Here is a 21,580-nt window from a genome sequence, read left to right as displayed (position 1 = left end):
CTCTGGTCTGTCTTTACCTGTTTCCAGTGATGATGATCAGCTCCAGATGTTTCCTCATCTGCAGCAGCACGATCCCTTTGTCACCATCTGTACTCGAGAGAGAGAGGAAACAAGGAAGAAATATTACAGACAAGACAAGAGGACTGTGATAAATGTATTTATTATCAGAACTTATATAGTGATCAAATGTGAGCATTATTTCTTCAGTGTTGCTAACAGCTGATGCTAACTGTTATCTGCTATTTATCTTTTTGAGACAGAAGAACCAAGATGAGATGAGACAAGGGGAGAAGAGAGAAGACAGCATACACTGAACCATCTTATTGAAAAGGTAAATATACACTTACTTTATGTCATTCATAGAGTGATGCTGGCTTCATCTGCTCATAAGTTTCCTGAAGCTATTGATTATTTCATCCTTGTCTGCCATTTGTCTTGAACAAAGAGCAGAGGAGACAGCATGCAGCGTGAGTTCACCAGATTATCTATTTCCAGGGAGGACAAGCAGCTCCAGATGTGTCCTCATCTGCAGCAGCAGCATCACAGCTTGTTGTCCTGAAGATCCTCCTGTCTGTCATCACACACACATCCAGCTGGAACACAAGACTCACAAAGTGCTACAGCTACATTTGTCATCTTTTACATCCTCAAGAAGAATTTAATTGTCTTTATTAAAGGATGACATAATGTTGTTTCATCTTTTTAACAACAAATCCCATTAAAGACGTGAATCAACACTGAATGTCTTCCTCTAACAAGAATTGTGTTTCTCCTCATGAAGATCCTTCATTTAACAGCACAATGTTCAAATGCAAAAGTTAAAAATGCATTTCCTGTGGCTCCTTCACATTAAAAGAACCTCGCATTTCACTAGTTGAACTAGTTGAATATGAAGCAGCAGCAGTGGCATGTTCTGTTTGCATTAACAGTAACTTAATACGGGATTAATGACATAGTGTCACTGTCTGTTCCTCTTTTGCACTGTACATTGTTGCACACATTGAACCACAATGACAGGTGCGACTGGAGATGCGCACACACATAACATGCTGGAGCCCTTACTTAGTTAAGGAGACTTCTGCAGGAGAGCTGAGTTGTCTGCAGCTCTTGTGTTGTGTAGCAGGCTCCAGTGTGATGCCAGCTCTGCTTATAATTACTACGATACTGTTCAATAGAAAATTACATCGAAATAAGACACAGACTAATACACAGACAACACCAAAAAATTATTTGTCAGTTATCAGTCAAACGAGTTATGCTCTCAAGTTTGTTTACATCAGATCAGCTGTAGGCGACGTGCAGTGATAGCAGCTCTTCTTATAAAATAAATGAAAATAAAATTATGATTATGATAAAAATTTCCAAGAAACTGGAAATATGTTGCTATGGATACAGTGAGTTAAGCTTCAAAATGAACCCTGTTTTTTTAGCCTACGTTTGAAAATGAAGTGTTTACGGAATTAGCTATTTTAAATTTCTTATACACCATTGGATGTACTGACTGACTATCACTGATCACTGACTGAGGAGCTTCTTCTTTCTCTGGTTTCTAAGCAGATTTATGGAGGTGTATTAGCAGTGGTGTTTCATGTCTGTGTGTTCAGGTCTGACTGAATCATGACTCAGATTTTTGTCTGATGACAGTTTCAGATGTTTTTGGTACAAAATGTGAGTTTTGGATGTTGATATTTAATGACTTGTTAAATGATCTTATTCCCTTGATTTGTTTTGGAGATTGTGATTGTTGAGAGCGTTTTGATACGATATATGAATAAATGTAACCAGTAATATAAGACATGAGGACCTTTCAACACCTTTTGTTTTGTCAAAGTAGCTCTCAGAGTAAAAACAGCTGGAGACCCCTGACGTAGACCTGACGGTATTCTGTTGAATTAATGTAGAACTAGGGCGCATTATCATTCATTCATTCATTCATTTTCTACCGCTTATCCTCTAGTAGGGTCGCGGGGGGGCTGGAGCCTATCCCAGCATCTTTTCGGGCGAGAGGCGGGGTACACCCTGGACAGGTCGCCAGTCCATCGCAGGGCACATAGAGACAGACAACCATTCACACTCACAGCCACACCTATGGTCAATTTAGAGTATCCAATTAGCCTAGTCCCCATTTTGCATGTCTTTCGACTGTGGGAGGAAGCCGGAGTACCCGGAGAGAACCCACACTTGCACGGGGAGAACATGCAAACTCCACACAGAAAGATCCCACGGCCGAGCCGGGACTCGAACCCGGAACCTTCTTGCTGTGAGGCGACAGCGCTAACCACTGCACCACCGTGCAGACTGCACATTATCATGAAACCAAAAAATATAAAATTTCTGATTTATTTTTATTTTTATAATTTAACAAAATTTTTGATGTGAAACCTTCACACTTAGGTAGGCGAACTGAATCCAGCACAGGAATGGCTGACTTATCAGTCTTATCAGTCAACACTCTCTCCACCTACATCAACACAGCGATGGACCTTCAAGGATTGGTGCCAAGCAAACAATCTTTTACACCGAGAGCACCAGTATGGTTTCTCTCCGGTGTGGCAGCGCAGGTGTTGCTTGTAACCACTTAAATGAGTGTATCTCTTCCCACACTGTTCACATCCATATGGTTTCTCACCAGAGTGGGTACGCAGGTGTTTGTTATGATCATTGGAATCAATAAATTGTTTTCCACAGTGGTTATAACGGTATGGCTTCTCTCCAGTGTGGACACGCTGGTGTCTCTTGTAGTGACTTGAGCAACTGAAACTCTTTCCACATTCTACGCACTGGTATGGCTACGCAGGTGTTTCTTGTAGTCACCTAAGAAACGGAAACTCCTCCCACATTGTTCACACCGGTTTGGTTTTTCTCCGGTGTGGACACGCAGGTGTGTCTTGTAGTCACCCAAGAAACAGAAACTCTTCTGACATTGTACGCACTGGTATTGCTTCTCTCCAGTGTGGACATGCAGGTGTCTCTTGTAGTCTCCTAAGAAACGGTAACTCTTCCCACATTGTTCACACCAATGTGGTTTTTCTCCGGTTTGGACACGCAGGTGTCTCTTGTAACTGCTTAGGTGACTGAAACCTTTTCCACAATCATCACACTGATATGGCTTCTCTCCGGTGTGGACACGCAGGCGTGTCTTGTAATGACATAAATAAGTGAAATGTTTTTCACATTGGTCACACTGGTAACGTTTCTCGTCCACATGTCTTGTAAACATCTGAGTCACTGGAACTCTTTCCACATTGGTCAGACTGGTGTGGTCAAGTATGACTACGCAGGTGTTCTCTGTATGAACTCTGGTCGCTGAACTGTCTCCCACACTGGTCGCAGCTGTTCCCTCAGTGTGGGTTTGCAGGTGTAGCTTGTAAGCGCTTAGCTGGCTGAAACTGCTGCCAAATTGTTCACATTCACAGTCTCTCTGCAGTGTGACCATTTCTTCTTAGACAACCAAACCAAGTGATAGACTTCCTACACTGATCCTGTCTGCATCTGTTTTACCCGAGAGAAACATAAAATCAGAGAGAAATTAAACTCAGAGTGGAAGACTTGATAAAGTGCTGCTAACCATTATGTAGACATAACATTGTACCTCACAACTGTAACCTCCTAAACAGTGTATAAAATATCCTCAAATAGTAGGGGTTATTGCACATGGTTCCTGCTCTACTCCTACTTTTATTTTCTGTTGATTAGGGCTGCGTGACATGCAAAGAAAAGTCATATTGCAATTATTTTGGCAGGTATTGCAACATGTGATTTCAGTTGGAATAGGTGTTTTTACATTTCATTTTCACTGAAAATTTTTTAAAATGATGATATAATTTTTGTTGGGGCTTGTACTAAACAAACAAGTTCCTTTATGTCTGGAGAATTTGATTTGTAGGCCAGAGCGTCTCTGTGGCCCCACACTTATGGTGCCAACAGTGCACAACAATGTTGTGACACATTCTACCTCAATACATCAAAAAAATTGCAGCTCCTGCGATTTTGGGGATATTGCACTTGGCCATATTGCGATTTTGATTATATTTCGATTAATTGTGCAGCCCTACTGTTGATGCTTTGTTATTGTAGACGCAACACTTCGTTCTTGTTTACCGATTGTCTTTATAAATTGCAAAGTAAGTCAATTTACATATTGCAGCACTAAAGTTTAAAATTATTTAAGGTACGGGCCACAGGTTGGACTTGAACCCGCGCTGCTTACGTTGTGTGTGAGTATTTGCAGCACATGTGTTGTCAAATTGATGAAGTTGTTTTCTGGTTTTTGTTTGTGCTTTGTTTATTTACATGCGTTTTTCTCAAGTTAGTTAGTAAGTGAATTTCAATTCAGGTAACTTGTACTGCATTGAGATCTCAGGGCCAATGTACAAAACTCATTTTCCATTTCACATTAACACTGAAACACATGTAGACCATGAAATTATTATCCTATTTATATTAGGGCAAACTGTAGATTTTGCACACTTTATTACGTTACACCTGTGTTACGTCCTCCAATTACATGTGTCACGTGACTATTTTGGTCCAATCATGATCGAGTGATCACGCCAGTGGCGGAGATGAACGCTTTTTTCAGTGTCAGACGCCCCGGTAATGTCCATCCAAACTGACACCAAAGAAGAAGAAAAACAACTGCATTGATACGGATGGACTGAAAAGCTTTACAGCCGGGATGCTATCCGTAAGTGCTAACTGACACTAGTGCTAACAGACACACGAAAACAGAGCAGCGTACACCTTTACCTTCATTATTCTTCTCTCTTCCGGGAACTAGGCTCACAGTCAGTGGGAGAGGAGCGGCTGGAAGACGTTCAGCATGCGGTAGTTTGAGCGCCACAACCCCGTAGGACCCCGTGAGCAGCGTTCATTGGACTGAAAGAGGCGCCATCTTTGAACACGACATCCAGGTCTTTATTATTGTTGTTGATGTTCGGTGTAACTTTATTAACATCGCATTTAAAGACAATATTATGGAATCTAAAATAAATATAAAACATTTATTGTAGGTCTTCAACAAGTTGCCAACTGTTTACAGTGCGGTCCAAAGGAAACAGAGGGAAAGAGGAATCTTGTTTTATGAATGAAAACATTTTTTTTCTTTGTCATTTAGTAGGAGTCAAAAATTATACCATCACCTACAAAGGTCAATAAACCAGATATTTTATCATCGTTTCATCCTAAAACACTTTGGTGTGTGAGCAGGAGAAGAAAAAGTGGTCTGTTGTATTTAATGCAAACATAATTATCAAGATTAAATTTAATATGAAGAAATGAATTACAGGGTTATGGCACTGTTCAGTGTGAACTGTTCTTCCTTCGCTAGCGTGTATGCAACTTGTAAGTGGTGGATTCATTGAGTTTCAAGCGAAGAGAGTTTTTCATTTGAAAGCCCAGGAAATAAATCTGATGTTAACTGACCATCATTATACATAGATTTGTTTCTGTGCACAAGACACCTGCTGTTGCTCCAGATAAGTGTCATATGAGGGGCAAAGTTGTGATTAAAAATGTCTACTGTCCAATACAAAATTACCTGCTGGTGAAATAGTGAGCATTTGACTGGGAGTCTTTAAGATAACAGTCATTATGCAAAATGAATCAATCAATCAGTAGTGATATTGCTTTGTTTTCATATCAATACAACATTGATATGACAATCGTCTTTTTAGTTTTAGTTTTAGCTTAAAAGCGATTGAATAGATGAGGTAGATACACCTGGACAAAGTTACCATTTCAGTTAAAAAGCTGCAACCAATAGGGGTCTAATCCCCTTGATACCACATATTAAATTTGTATTTACTCAATATTTGTTTAGAATATTCTAGCTTTCCATTTAGCTTTCTATTTCCATTTCAGATGACATCATAATACATACATGAAAATGTCCACAATTTTTCAATAATCTAGTCTTAAAATAAAATTGAATGAAAATGAATAAGAATAAAAGAATACAAGGAGTCATTACAGATTATTTCAGATTGGATTTAATAATTAAAGCGTCAAGTTTTAGAGTTTTGGGAATTTGCATATTGTAGCTTTAAGGTGAAACCAGTGTTCTCTCAATATGCAAAATATGCTGAAAGGTGCCTTGTAATCTAATCAGATCATTTACTCCTTATAGAGTACCTGTGGCGTAGGTGTAAAGTTTCTATTATGTATTTAATTTTGAGTTATCCTGTTCACAAGAACATGTTGACAGAGTCAGAGTCACAGACGGCAGCTGGACCACCCAATGTCCTGCAGACTATGTACTGTGGTGCTGGGACATAAAAAGGCACGATCCAGGAACAGATGACATGAGGCCGAGCAGCCAGTGTCTTGGAGGGTGGACGTGGAGGAACAGGAGGAGGGTGCTCTAACACGCTTCATCGAAGAGGTAGCGAGTCCTGCTCATGGATATGCTGGCCTCCCTCTGGAGTGTGAGAAGGGAGCAACTAGAGACAGTAAGTGGTCGACACTTTTTCCACTGATCCTGCTCAATCTGAGCCAAGGGTTTGTCACTATGACTGCTTTCTCCTTCCACAGTCATTTGTTGACCAGTGTATTACACAGTGTTCTGACACAACAGGAAGTTATATTTTGTATAATCCGCATTTTAATGACAATGTGAAAAGTACGTGTGACTTGAAAGGCGGGAAATAAGACTCAAGCTTCTACAGCTGCCAGTTATATGGTCTAATGATGATGACACTCCCTCAGTACAAATGTGTTTACTGTTACATCTTCCTGTTACACACCACTGGAAAAACTCTGATTCTGATTCATGTTCAGAGGATATTTGTAGCTGGGTCTTACAGGATGTAGATCATTCAAACTTATGTGATATTTCTATTCCCAAGTCACACTGACCGGTTCACACAAAGGCTTAAATGAATGAGCGTTAATCATCTATTGATAATAACAGATGGATGATTAGAGCAAAGCCAAAACTGGAAATAGACAAAGGAAGATAAACTAAGAAAGTAAGGAAGGAAGGAAGGAAGGATGGAAGGGAGGAAGGGAGGGAGGATGCTAATTCACAAGCTAGGCTATGTGTGAGGGAATTTCTCCTTTAGTTTTTTATTTTAATGTGATTGCAATTTTTGATTGCTTTTACGATATCCTTAAAACATACACAGTATTAGTGCGGCAAGGTACTGTCGTATATCCACACACGTGACATGTTGTATGACATAACCCCCTTTTTCTGGAGCCCATACACTTTGCCTTCTGTGTAGACACGTTGTTAAGGTTCTTTTTTATGTAAAACAAAATGGGTAGCATGATACAGCAAAGTCATCTGACCTCAATCCAGTGGAGCAGGTGTTTGAATTACTGAAAACCAGACAAAAGTTCCAGTGATGGCGGCAGTACAGTCCGTCAATATAGCAAGTATCTATGATATCACTGAATCCTATAACTACACTATACCATATTAAACTTTGGCCACCTAATATTGTAGGACTCTTTATGAAAGAGACGGATATTTCACCTCATAAAATTGATGCAGCACAGGCCAAAATGACTTTAAGTCCCTCGTGTGGATCAAGCTCAAAAAACTGTAATCTTAACTTTCCATAATGGAATTTGATAAGACCCCGCCTGCCTGGTAAATCTCTATATCTTTCAAGCCCAGTTTCTGTTTTTCTTCATGTACAAGTAGCTTTATCTCTGATGAGATTATAAGGGATATTGTCTCAGACTGGAGAAAGCCTCCCCAGAGCCACAGGCGACATTATAACAACTCTTTTCAGATGAGCAGGACTCCCCATAATGAGTAAACCCATGTGTAAAATCGGCACTGTCCTTTTAAATCAAGATAATTTCTACTTGAAAATAAAGATGTTTTACTCGACCCAGCTGATCATCTAATAGGACAAGCAATTATTCAAGCAACCACTAGGTGGCAACAACTCACCATCTAAAATCACAGGCTTTTAATTCAGGCACAATGATCTCATCTTCTTGAAGGATATACTTATTTATTTATACTTATTTGTCAAATTTTTCTCTCTTTGGTGCATGGACTTTCAGAGTTTCTCTTTCCATAGGTATCTTTAAGTTTAGACTATATGTACAGTATTATGAAGGTACTGTGATTTGTGTCCTACTAAACAAGCAGGGAAACATTCTGTGTGTTGTGCTGTCTCGTAAAACAACTTTTAATGGTTTTATATAAATGTAAATCAGTATTAAGTCTGATTAAAACATATCTTCACTGATTTCAGAATGCGGTTACAGAAAGATTTGAAGACATGATTTAACGGCATAGAGGCATGAATGAAATAAAATTTCACAATGCTTAGACGATTTTTTTAATGTAAAATGTGTCTACGCCAGTTTAGAATGAACAAACTGTGTTATGTTCAGTTCTGTCCTACAGCTGCAACGTCAAGACCATCATTGCTATGGGAATAGCTATAGGAATGCTTGTTAGCCAATTCGCATTGTCTTTTTGTCCCCTCCTCTAATGTTGTCCATTCATTAATGCGCGCATAGCTCTCATACTATCCCTCTTTTATAATGTGCACTGTAAAACACTGGCACACACCTATAAAAAAGATTCTTAGACTGTGACAACAGTTGTTGGCTGGATTCTTTTTCACCCACCTCAAAAACACGTATTTACCCTTCACACAAACCGACTTTCCAACTGCAAAGTCCACCGATTTCCTTAGGAGTTATATTTAGCATGCTGGGAAACATAGACTTTGTTTATTGATTATTGTTTAATACAGAAAAGTTTCAATCATCAAATAAAAAAACATACAATATCATCAAAACAATTTATTTGGCACTTTATAAAATCCTTTGGTGCGAGTGACATGGCTATGTCAGGAATGTGTGCATAAAGGACAAAGCAGTTACATGTGTTTTGTACATTCTGTCACACTGTATGTAAAGATCAGTTTCCAGGGGCGACGGCGCCGCAAGGTATCCTGGACTGTTTGCGGGGAAGGATCCGGAATCAGGCTGTTTGCTTTGTAAGGCCAGTTGTCTGCACAGCAAAAACATTCCCTCCGGGGAGGCAAGCAGAGCAGTTTACACCCAGTAGGGCGGATAGAGAGCATCCTGCATCCTGGATGCTTGCTGCTGCTAAACCTCAGCCACGGAGACCCAACACAGGATTATTGGAGCTCTCAGGGCCCCCTCCCCCACCTTAATTTGATGCAGCAGGATTGGAGAGAGACAGCAAATAAGTCAGACATGAGTGGAAAATTTTTAGTGCAATGTGTAGACTCTCACTCTACCTCTATAAGCTAAGTTATATATGACCAGCTTTGAGAAGCATATTTTATAAGAAAGGGTTTTTTTACATGGATTTTGCTGACAATTACTGACAATAAATCTGACTTTATATAATTCAAGGAATTGTTATTAATCTGAGTTTGTACAATTTAATGGAGCAAAATTATATTAATGCTAAAATACTTTTTGGCAAAACCCTGAAACACCTCTACACTCCTGCATAAGTGCCATTGTAAAAGAATGGCTTGTTTGTCACACAGTGACCTATGACCTCAGGCGTCCATCTCTGGACCTTTGGTTTGCCATCCTGGCCTGGCCGGACAATGACGGTGCTTCGGGATGCCAGCGAAGGGTCTTCATCGAAGAAATTGAAGGGTCGGAGGAAGAAGCCCACTGCGTTGCCAGGTGTCGCTGTGTTGGGGATGTCTTCAGAGTGAGGCACATGCAGGAAGCCGACTGTCACCCAGGCAACCAGGTCCTGCACACAGGAAAAGCAAATATTGCATTAGAATTTCTAGAATAGTACAAAGAAAAGGACATCTGGTTTTTATCCATTTAAAAGTGTAAACAGAAGAAATTTCAACATTCGTAAGTTGTCATGAGCAGACATGAGGACAGATGCTTCTAGGAAGAGTGCACTTAAACAAATGATGTAACATCTCAAAAAAACACCCAACCTCTTCCCCAAAATGTAAACAGCATTTCTAGGAATCCATTTCAAACATCACAAATGATGGTGTCCATTAATCAATCATGACAGTGGGACTGTCCATGTCATTTTGCTTTTATACTCACTAACAGCAAATTCCAAAAACCATGCAACAATTTGCCAATTACAATGTTACCATGGTTTATGATCATGACAACGTATTGATCCATTAAGATTCTGGGTGAACTGATTTTAAAGATATCATTATTTGTTAGTTGCAAAATGAAAAATGTTGGATTTTTCAGTGGAATGCCTTTAGGTTAAAGGAATTATTCTACATTGTTGGAAGATAGTTTTTTTATTTTAATGAGAACAAGAACGTTGATATAAATCTCATGTCTGCTTTACCTTCCTGAGCAGTGTGGACTGTGTCATGTACATGAACAGGGAATGTAGATATGCCTATATTAATGTTCACTACTGTACCTGGTTGACTATGTCTTCATTGTTGCGGATGTAGTCCTCAAAGGACACAACAGGTTCCCAGGGGTCATTCTGGGTGTAAATGCTGCTGCTGGTGGCTTCACTCTCTCTATGACGAGTCACAGCCAGAGGGTACCTGCAGACAAAACGGTTCACCAGTCAGCTTTTTACATTACCTGTCATTCTGACAGCTAAGAGACAAAGAATTCATACAGAGGAACAACACATCAGCCTGTCTGTCAAGTAGTCATTTCAAAAAGAGTTTTTCTTCCTCGTGTTAACTTATTTTACCATTTAAAATGTAGTGGGCTAATTATTGGATACTGGTCCATTCAGTTCTGTTGATATGTGAGTGGTTCTTTTCTACTGATTCTTTTGCAAGTTTGATTCATACCAGGTCTGCACAGGTACATACTGCCTCCAGAAAATAGGCATATGCTCGCTCTTTCGCCTTTTCAGCTTTTATATGTTACCAAACTAACTCCAAGTGGAAACATTACCACCTTAAACAGTGTTTCTCAGCTTTCATGCAGTGTGACAACATTTAACTCTAAGCAGTGTGAATGGTGAGTAACTTAATAACTGCTGATTTCCCATCCTATGGCTTTTATTGCAGAGACCTTTCATAAGACCTGAATACTCAACATAACCTGACTCAGTTGTTGCTGATACTCACAGCCCATGAAAACCCCTGCACATGTCAAACTCCTACCTGTATAACGATGATGATGATGAATACCGAAGGGACTGACTGGGAACTTTCATTTTGCAGAGTCAGCCTGTTAGCTTGTTAGCCTTTTAGCAAGTGGATGTTATTCCTGCTGCCTGAAGTGTTTGTCACGACCAAGTGGCTAAAACTGCAGTTCCTTGAACGGCCACTGGAGTTTGGCTCCAAAAGTGAGTCAGTCCCCATAGATTAACATGTTAAAATGTCCAACTTTATAGCAGACATAAACATGTTTACAGCCTGGTACAAGAAAAACGGTTTTGGTCTCTATGGCTAATTTACTATTTATTCATGACAACTGTACAGGGGTGAAAGTTTATATTACTCAACATTTAAAATTTTATTAAGGCTTAAGGATATGCACAATTTAGAGTGTAGCCGCTTTGTGTGACACATGGGTGCTGTCACAGTCGACTAGTCTAGTTACTCATTGAGACCTCTCGGCCGTGTGGTGTCTTTGGGAGGATTTTTCATGTAAATGTCGGACAAATAATCTGGCTTGCTGTGTGGTTAACTGACTAACAAAACTAACAGAGGAAGTATAACTGACTAACAAAACTAACAGAGGAAGTCTGCGCTCCTGTTATCTGATGTGAGTAAAATTATAGCACTAATACGCAGAGCTACTGCCTCTGCAATCGCTACAGCAATGCAAATATGCAAGATAAAAAGTTACAAAATCCTATAGTTGACCACCCCTTTTTTGTCAGGTTGTCACCATCTGTTGGACTAGACCAGTGGAGCTGACAATGGCCAATGTCGTAATGGGTATATAATTTTGTACATTTAAGTTACACAGTTTGCAAACACTTCACTTGAATAGTCCAGTGGTGACTGTTTGGTGCTCTTCCACTGATTCCCAATCCAACTCTACTTTGACCTGATTTCAAATAAACTCCTAATCCAAGGATTAAGATCTTTAACCCCACTGATCCTCTGTGGGGTCAATCATTACAAACAAATTGTGTTCTGTGTGCAAACTTTGCTCTAATGCACAAAAACTAGTGGAGATCCTAATGTGTCCAAAGATGCCAAATATGACTGAATTTGGGACAATGCGTATGAGATGAAGATAAAGATGAAGAACCGACATTTGGGGTGGTGCCATACTTACATCATAAATTTTTTTCTAGCAAAACACTGGGAAAATATTTTATTACCTTGACCAACTGATGCCATTTTCTTCTCTCCAGCCTCTTGGAAGGACACTGTGGGCATGTGAGTTAAACTGAATTCGGTAACCTTTCTGCTGCCCCCATTTATTTTTCTCATTTGGGTTGTAAAAGTGCACATAGCGAGGGAACTTTTTGCCAAAGCGGAAAGCAGCAGATCGCTCGGTCTTGTGTTCTGTCTTGTGGAGTTTGGACTGGACGATGAAATGACTCGGGCTCCAGGGATTTGTGAAGTTGACAAATTTCAGATCTAACGACTCAAAGCTGTTCTCTCGACCTGAAAGCAAAGAATTGTCAGAAGGTAGATGTTAATGTGTAAGCTGTCTGTTGAGACACAATACATTTACTTTTGCATCAGAACTCTCCATTGCTAGTTCTTTAAGCAATGCCAGCTTAAATGAACTTTAAAAGTAGTGGAAGTTAGAGACAGGTTTTACAAGATTAAGTTGTTGACTTCAACATAGCACATAGCTTTGAGCACACATTTCAACAGAACAGTTAGGTGCCTCCTTTATGACAGGGTTGAAGTCCAGAAAGACATTTTATCTGGATTGGCATAAATAAAAGACCTGGTGAAAGATAATTTCCTGTGTGCCCTTTACCTCATTTCACTGTCTTCACAGTTTCAAAATACACACTATTAAAACAATGTATTGAGAGGGAGGGAAGGGAGCAAAAAAACTACATTGTCTTAGTTTTTGAATTTTTTTTTCCTGACCACATTGACAACCAAGAATGTCAATATTAGAGGATTCTGCACAATAACGTATAAGGTTTTAATATAATATATATTCCAGCTTCATAAAATGTCTGTGCCGGACAACTACGGTATGGGAAAGGATTATGGTTATGGCCAATAAACACCACCCACTGGAATCACAAGCTGGGGATTATCAGAACTAACTGTTATTACTATTATCAGAATTTATCAGACACTAAAGACTCACACAATGGCCAAGTGGGTCAGTGACTCTCCTCAACGACCCTCAAGGTGTCAATGACCCCACAAGAAGTTAAATGCCTGGCCCTCCCCACTAGCCTGCTAGAACTGAAGAAGCCTTGCGGATGAGAAGTAAAACATCTTCAAGACCCTCAAGCTAATCCAGTTGCCTAAAGCTCTAAGATATATCATGACCTGGATCACTGAGGATCTTTACAAAGAGGTCAGTGCTAAAAAGGATATAAAAAAAACTAGGTGACAATAGGAATACTCACCAGCAATATCCAGGTCCACTTTGTAATGGATTAGGTGTGTGTGCAGGTTACCCAGCACATAGTTATACACCTTGGTACCATAGTGAAGTCCGTTAGGTGTAAAGAAAGTGGCGTGGATGTATCCAGTGGCGCTGACCTTTACCTCCATCACCCCATTCTGGTAGAAGAGGAAGTCCCAGATGTAATCATAGTTGTAAACCGTTGAGGTCGTCCGCAAAACCAGCACAGTGTTTTCCAAACCCCCGTAGAAGTTGTACCCCCCCTTGAAGTTAGAGTTGAAATGCCTTCTCAGAGGCATAGCAGTGGTCATCTCAAAAATACAGAGTGCATTTTTGTGGAGCACAGGTTTGTCTGTGTCAAAGTAGTGGTAAAGGTCAACGAAGGTGGCAATTTCTGGACAGTCAATTCCAGGTGCAAGTTCATATGTTGAGCTGCCCATTGCCCAGCCAGCATCAATATACTTTGTTTGCATGGCAGCAGGAGTATCACCAGCGTAGAAGGCAATAGCTTCTTGGAGGCTGATCTCATAGGCAATTCTTTCTCCATTGAAACGGAGGTCAAAGACTTGAAGCCCAGCTGTTGAGCGAACTCGGTAGGCGAAAGACCATCCAGAGTATTCGACAAAATTGTGGTCAACTTGATAGCGAGGCCCTTGAGGTTCCACAAGCTTTGGCCCATGGATATTGGTGGGAGTGTTGCTGTGACCCCGGGGGATGTAGGTGGAGTAGAGGTCATCGTCGTTATGTTCGGGCAGTTTGACCCTCTCCACATCTCCTGATTCATATTTTTCTACCAGTTCCTCAACACTGTCAAAGTACTTGCTGTTGTACCAGACCTTCTCGACAGTCCACTTTTCGGGGTCCAGGTCCTGATGATTGACCAATACCTCGAACCCAACTGGGTGGATGAAATAACCCTCCACAGACTTCTGCAACATAATCCAGGTTCTCCTCTCACCTGGACCCAGCCCGCGGGGGGCTATGTCAGAGAACGTCAGACAGCGGTCAGAGCAGTCAGTGAAGGAAAACCCTCCTGTAGTCTCAAACAGAAGCTTGTGAGCTTTGGTTGTGATCTTCACGAGGATGTCATGCATATGTTCATACTCTGCAGCAGTAATAGGCCTTGACTCAAACCGGATAGGCCTATCCCCTTTGAAGGTCTTGACTACATGAGAACTTGGGGAGGGCAGAGGACCGACAATGTACTCAGTGATGCTGGGTTTAGTCCTTTTCCCAAACTGGATGACCACACGGGCTTGACGTTGGGGTTTGGCCTGTCCACGGTCCAGAGCTCTCAGGGCTTCATGTTTCTTTGGCAGATGGAGTTCAATCAGGAGGATGCTGTTCTTCTGCAGAGTCTTGCTACGAGCATCAGTAAGGTCCAGCTCTGGAATACCATGCAAGTAGGCCCGGACAGCTTTTATCTCACGGACTGTGAGGTCAGCAAACATGGGGGCGCCATGATGAGCCCACTCTCTTCTCCTGGAATCACTACAACCAACCAAACAGACCAGCTGCAGCAGACAGAGAAGCCTCATGGCTGTAATATAATGAGAGAAGAATGTCCAGCATGAATACAGTAAATTAGGGAGTAAAACTGAATACGTTCAGTGAAATCACTTAATAATTTTTCATTCTTGAAAAGAGAAAATCATGTTTCTAACAGTTTGAAATAGGGAGTTCCAGAAAGAAGAGCTTTCTTTCTGTTTATTCAAATGTATAAAAACAGACTTTTTTCCTCCCAAAAAATTGTATAGCCCTTCTAATAAGCTAAAGAATCAAAAACTACAGCGCTATCTCTCCTGCAGAATTCCAAGGAAAAACTCACCCATTTTCCTCTTCTCCTTTCTCGCAGCTGGATAAGCAATCCTTCCTTGTTCCATTGACTCTATTTGCTTTTATTATATAACTCTCTTCTCTACTTCTCCACAGGAACAGCATGTATCAGCCACTGCTACTAAACATTCATTGTGAACATGGTCCCTCTCTCTGCTCTCTGTTTATTTTCCTGCATTGTTCATGCTGCACACCCACAAGGTGCACTTCACACTTGGGTCAATTTTAAAATTCCCATGAAGTTCTCAGTGTAATTTTTCACATTCTTTGGAATTAATCTAATTATTAACCTTACAGATTACATAATAGCATTTATGTAATGTTGTGATACTTGATGTACTGACTTTAGAGAAGTCCACTGCTTCCTTTAAAAACACCTGTAGCTGTATTAGGAACAAAGAAACAGACCAAGCCACTGTACCTGTAGTCATCCTCTTGCTTCAGGCGCTTTGTAAACTAAGGTGGAACGATCCAGTCTCTCTCCAAACTCTCTTAATGCACTGTTCAATGCTCTGCTGCTTATATTTAACCTCCTACTTTGCAGTGAAGGGGGCTGATTGGCCAACAGTGTGTTGTAAATATGATGAAATAACAGGTGCTGTTTTTAATTCATCCTGCTCAAGGTGAAGGGAGTTCATTTGTAAAGCTCCTTTCAACAAAAGGGCAATTTAAAGTACTTTAAATCAGACATAAAAAACATGAGAAAAAGAATGCATGGCAATATAAAAAGTTTAGTTTAGTTTTAGAGAGATCTGAATGGTTTGTAATCTAGCAGCAGATCAGGAATGTAAACCATTCAGTGCTTTATAAACCAGTAGTATTTTAAAGTCAGCTCTTTGACACACAGGAAGACGGTGTAAAGACCTGAGAACTGGACTGATGTTGTCCTCTTTAGTGGTCTTAGTGAGGACTGTAGCTGCAAGTGTTCCACTTTTTAGAGAGACCTGTAAAGACACCATTACAGTATATATTCACCTACTGAGGATAAAAACACAGAAGTTTTTCTAAATCTTGCTGAGTCCTCTAATTCTTGATATATTCTTAAGGTGATTGTAGGCTGATCTTTAATTGTCTGAATCGTGGTGTTATAATTTAGATCTGAGTCAATGACTACATCAAGATTTCTGGCTTGGATTATGGTCTTTTTAATGTTAGAGACTGAAGCCAAGCACTAACTTTTAATGATTCTTCTTTGGCTCAAGAAACAATTATTTTGTTTTACTGAAGGGAATTTAGTTTTCTGTGAAATGTTTTATGTGTAATTAGTCCATATCCTTCAAATATGATTCAAACCAGGTGATGAATATCTTCAGTTGCCTGTCGAAATTGCTTTTTGTTCAAATTTAGTCATAATAATTTCTTCACTATTATTACCATATACTCTTTTGTGAGAAATGAATTTGGAATCAAAAACTGTAAAAAAAAAAAAAAAAAAATTAATTCTCAATAATGGGGAATTTTCAGGTTTCCCTGGCTGCAATTTGGTGAAATGCAGCAATAAACACTAATATGTCAGATATCATTAAAATGCTTTTAGCCACAAACCTCTGGTTCTCTAGAGAAGCTGCTCAGGGGCAACATAACACCAAAGGTTGAGTCTAAAAGTCTGAAAGTGATGTCAGACTTTTAGATCCAAAAAGCTGTAGAGCACATTGTTGCATGTTTTACAACTTGTAATACATTTATTGTGACAAGGTTGTACTTTGCCCGTTCATTTGCTCCAAGTGATCATTGTTTGAGGCTCAAGTGAAAGCTTTCCCAACTGAACATTATATTCTTTTTACCTTGTATATAAGGCTTATTTGGCATCAGTGTCAATATTCAACTAGAAAATAGCACTTGTTGCATATTAATGTGTATTTTTTGCATACATGTTTTTCTCACAGTTACACATATTTATACCTGAATCAGCTGGTTGAGCAGCTTGATTTCACTGTGGGCTAATTAGTTTTAATTTGACTGGTACATTTTTTTTTTAGCTCACTGTTAGTATTGTGTGGTGCAGAGGGCTGGGCCCCAATTTCCCAACGTGTCCCCCCAAAGTAATCTAGGACATAAATGTAGATTACTTTAAACTATGTTTCAGCCTTGTATTTTTTTTGTTCCATAATTTTCCATGTTGCACTTTGAATGCACCAAGCTTGCTTACTAATGGCCTCTGTCTGAAATTAAGGTAAGCTGTAAGTTTGTGTGAAGATGTCTGTCTTTCTAATTTTCACCCGTACAAAAAACAACCTGAAGCTTCTTGGACTTTCTGGTTAATTTATCTCATCAACTGTAATGAGGAGAGTGACTTTCCATACACATTTTGCTTAAAAAAACTAGCCACGGCTACGGGACGGCAATGTCTTGTGTTGGTTGGCTAGCCCACTGCTTCAGACCAAAATATCTCAACTACCAGATGGATTGCCATGAAGTTTTTGTAGAGTTTGACAATTCCCAGACTTTTCCTTTTAGTGTCACCATGAAGTTGACATTTTTGGTTGAATTGTATAACTGATTTCATGCCTTTTCATCAGATCAAAATATTATTTTGGTTATGACAAAGTACCTGAACAAGTAATGATTCCCATCAGCCTCAGCTGCACTTTATATTTAGTGGTAATAGGCAAATGTTAGCATGCTAACATACTAACACAGAATAGATACTGAACATGAAAACATTATGACTACAACATTAGTATTGTCATTGTGAGCATGTCAGCATGCTAACGTTATCATCAGCACAAAGCACAACTGTGCTTTCAAACAGCCTCATGCAGCTGCTAGCATGGCTGCAGACTCTTATTCTTGTATTTTGTTGTCTGAACGTAGGGTTAATAAAACCTTCACCTCTAACCTCCCTCTTTACCCTCTCCTCTCACCGTCTTCCTATAAATGACAATGAAGAACCAACACAGTGACTCTTCCCAGAAAAGTTGTATCGAGGGCAACTGGACTTGGTTGTAGATATTTGAAGACGTTTCATGTCTTATCCAAGAGGCTTTTTAAGACACAGTGAACACAGTGACTCAGCTAACTGTTATCTCTGTCAAGATACACAAAGGCTCCAAGGCTGCAATGGAAAGTCAGCTTTGGCCTACGTGGAGGAAAAATAAAGAAGTCAATTTTGACACACTTTTTTGCTTAAACTATTAAAGCAAAAATCTTGTGCCAACAGAAGCTTCTCCTCCCTCTCCTCTAGGCTCAAGCTAAAGTGTACTGTGGTGACAGCTGTGTTTGAGCCTCCTCGCTGCGGGGTCAGGAGGTCAGACTTGGGATAGTGGTGAGTCTAAAAGCTTTCAGTTCCCATGTCTGTTGACACGCTTCATTGAATAAATGCCCCATCATCCTTCCCGAAAGGTGTCTCTTTACAGGATTAGGCTTTGACAAACATCTCTTTCTTCTGTGGCTGAGGCTCCACCACCCCTGCAGTCACCTACAGCGTCCTGTAATGTTTCACAGGGTGAGGTTCAGAGGATGTGTCCGTCACAGGTCTGGTAACCAATGCCTGCCTTCCCAGCTGTGACATTACCAGTCATGTCCAATGGCAGCAGGTTCAGATGCTACTGTACATCCCATGAGTCACCCCCCGCATTTAAAACCCTGGTTCTGGGGCTCTGCTCCCCCTATAAGGCAAAGCATCACTTCACTGTGGACTGTATTGCATACTTGTGGATAAAAAGAAAAGAAAAAAGTGACAGAAAAAAAATGAAATCAAACACAAAAAAAATATGAATATTATTTAACAAGCCAAGGACTTTTTGTGGAAAAAATCCAAAGAGTTCCCAAAAGCACTTCAAAGGTAAGGATACCTTTAATCATAGCAGGAAGATGGGATTATAGAAATGTGTATGAATTCAATGAATTTAATATGGAATGGTTTGATCAGTTTATATGAGTTGGATATGGACTTGCATGTGGACTTTTTTTTCCAGGAATTTTTTTTTTTTTTTGCACAAATACTTAGGAGAGGACATGGAGACACTGCTGCTGACTCTGCTTGGACTTCAGACAGTGATGGGAATGGGGTAAGTATGATTCAGACCAGTCAAAGCAGGATTTAGCGCATTTTAAACACCGTATAAAGGGAGGAGAGACAAGGAAGATGAGAAAGACTATGCAGAGAGATAAATGTGGCCATGAAGTCATGAGGATGATTCACTTGTCTGAATGTAGCCTACAGATCACAGTGTTAACTGTGGTTAAAGTCATGGTAAATTAATTTTACAATAATGTTTCTTCGAGTGCAAGTGCTCATTTTAACCCAGTTTTTGTTAGAAATACTTGCCACAGTAGATATTTAGAGTTAAAAACTCTAGTCAGACTTTGTGTTGAAGATGAAGTGGTTAAGGTTTGTGTGAGTACTCTGGGTTTTCTATAAAATTCCTGGACCTTGAGTCAAGTACAAGTACCTTTGAATTAGATTCATAAGCTTCTGCTGGGCATGGTTTCAATAAGGGGCTTGCATGCCATATTATTACATTAGTATTACATGGTTACTGATAATATTTTAATACTAATTCCAATGTGGTTTTATGAAGGAACCTAATTGAAGTTTATTCTTAACTGAGGAACTGAGGACCTTGGGTCAAGTGCAAGTATCTTTGTGCACACCACTGCACCTGAACACAGAGGCTTAGCGAGGAAATTAAATCTATCTATCACATTCCAGACACTGGTGCGAACACATGGTGGAGGAGAGAGTGGAGAGAGTCCTGTCCCCACGTCTACAGCTTGAAGTGAACTGCTCTGAGGTTTATCAGTACAACACCCGGGATTGGAGGCTAGACGTGGACAGGATGCGTGTCAAGCATGGAGGTGACGACGGCATCGCACTCTACTACAAACAGCAGGGGCCCAAGGCTTCCTGCTTCTTGTACAAGTAAGTGGAAAGCTGAATGACTTTCAATCTTTTGACTTTGACATACAGTGTTATGTATATACTGACTTTCACCTGATGTGTCTGCCCTCCTCAGACCCCCAGAGATGGAGAGCAAGATGGTGAACAAGACAGTGAGGGCATGCTGTGAGGGCTGGGGCGGCCCACGCTGCTCTGAGGGTGAGGACAAGAAACCAACAGATCAGTTCCATGTACATTATGCATGCATCATGCTTCCTGTACATGTGAAATGAGACACTGCACCATCAGTAGTGAAATTCCAAATACAGATTTGCTGATAAACAAAATATTAAATCATTATCTACAAATCGGTAGAAATGTTAAAATAGAACCAATCTGATCTTTTGTATAGTGGTATATGTTCAAACTTAGACAGGACAGTAAAAATGATATGACTTTACTGCTTATTTCTTTTATGCTCTAAAATATTGTATATTTTCCAAACATTGGTTGTTGGTGTTGTCAGGCTCATTTTCATTTAATCGCACATAAGAAGTGATTACAAATCACTATAACATAATAGAATAAAAACAACCTAACAGTGATTTATCACTAGTTTCTTTATAGACTCAAAACTTTTTAAGCAACTATTGTGAATCTGAGAAAATCCACCTTTATACATGCCGGAAAATTTCCTTTGCATGTCTCTGACCCTTCTCCTCTCTATCCTTTTTCAAACCTAATCTTTCTGTTGTCTTCCTCCCAGGTGTGGGCGTGCGCGGTCAGTGCTACTCTACGTGGAGTTGTGAGGAATTCCCCGGTATTCATAACTCCTCCCTTATGTCCTTGGAGCAGTGCTGCAGCAGCCTATGGGGACTGACATGGAGAAACGCCTCTGACCAGACCTGCTTGTCTTGCACCTACACTCTCCTTCCTGGTCAGAAAACACTAGTCCTTGATTTGGTTCTCATTCTCTAAATCCCCCTGCATCTCTCTCTGATACTCTTTATCTTCATCAAGACATCAATGTTTGTATTTCATATTACTACAACACTATAAGTACTATATGAATCATTTATACTACTTCTCCCTCCTCTCTCCCTTGTCTCCAGACTCCCAGTCTTCCCCACTGGTGCGTAGTGGTCTGCTGGGTAGCGCCAGGGTGCCACAGGGTTCGGCCACTTGCATGTCCTGGGGGGGAGCCCACTACCGCACTTTTGACAGGAAGCACTTCCACTTCCAGGGCAGCTGCACTTACCTGCTGGCCTCATCTACTGATGGGACATGGGCAGTCTACATCAGCACAGTCTGTGATGGGAGAGGAGACTGCAGTAAGGTATGAGACATGGCAGATTCCACCGCTGATGGAGTTGATAAAGCGTTGTGGAGCTTAGTTGGGGGCCAGTGAAATCCAGTTTATCTTGTAACTTTGATTATGATTTG

General features: G+C 40.3%; 2 protein-coding genes and 1 pseudogene across 3 annotated transcripts in view; 1 reads left to right on the top strand and 2 right to left on the bottom strand.

Annotated features, from left to right (window-relative positions):
• Positions 1-2,403: 2,403 nt before the first annotated feature.
• LOC147818970 (uncharacterized) lies at positions 2,404-3,484 on the bottom strand (annotated as a pseudogene).
• Positions 3,485-8,681: 5,197 nt separating this feature from the next.
• On the bottom strand, positions 8,682-15,800 carry aoc1 (amine oxidase copper containing 1). 2 transcript variants are annotated; one of them, XM_023409012.2, is made up of 5 exons: positions 15,737-15,800; positions 13,481-15,019; positions 12,254-12,542; positions 10,370-10,502; positions 8,682-9,712 (listed from the first exon to the last, which is right to left on the bottom strand). In XM_023409012.2, the coding sequence occupies exons 1-5, from the start codon at positions 15,744-15,746 to the stop codon at positions 9,443-9,445; spliced, it is 2,241 nt and encodes a 746-aa protein (XP_023264780.1). In that variant the 5' UTR covers positions 15,747-15,800; the 3' UTR covers positions 8,682-9,442. The 2 variants fall into 2 exon arrangements, with proteins under 2 accessions (XP_023264780.1, XP_023264779.1); XM_023409011.2 differs by lacking the exon at positions 15,737-15,800 and adding an exon at positions 15,308-15,472.
• Positions 15,801-19,272: 3,472 nt separating this feature from the next.
• Positions 19,273-21,580, top strand: part of sspo (SCO-spondin) — a 71,318-nt gene continuing 69,010 nt past the window's right edge. Inside the window, 5 exon segments of the mRNA XM_087174742.1 lie at positions 19,273-19,325; positions 19,970-20,179; positions 20,274-20,356; positions 20,904-21,074; positions 21,250-21,473. Of these exon segments, the coding sequence (XP_087030868.1) occupies positions 19,273-19,325; positions 19,970-20,179; positions 20,274-20,356; positions 20,904-21,074; positions 21,250-21,473 (741 nt within the window).

Source organism: Seriola lalandi, unplaced genomic scaffold, assembly GCF_002814215.2.
Source record: "Seriola lalandi dorsalis isolate HSWRI2012SDOR001 ecotype SW California unplaced genomic scaffold, Sedor1 jcf7180002054378, whole genome shotgun sequence".
Lineage (NCBI taxonomy): Eukaryota > Metazoa > Chordata > Actinopteri > Carangiformes > Carangidae > Seriola > Seriola lalandi.
The sequence above is the reverse complement of the archived record's forward strand: the minus strand, read 5'-3'. Positions and strand labels throughout refer to the sequence as shown.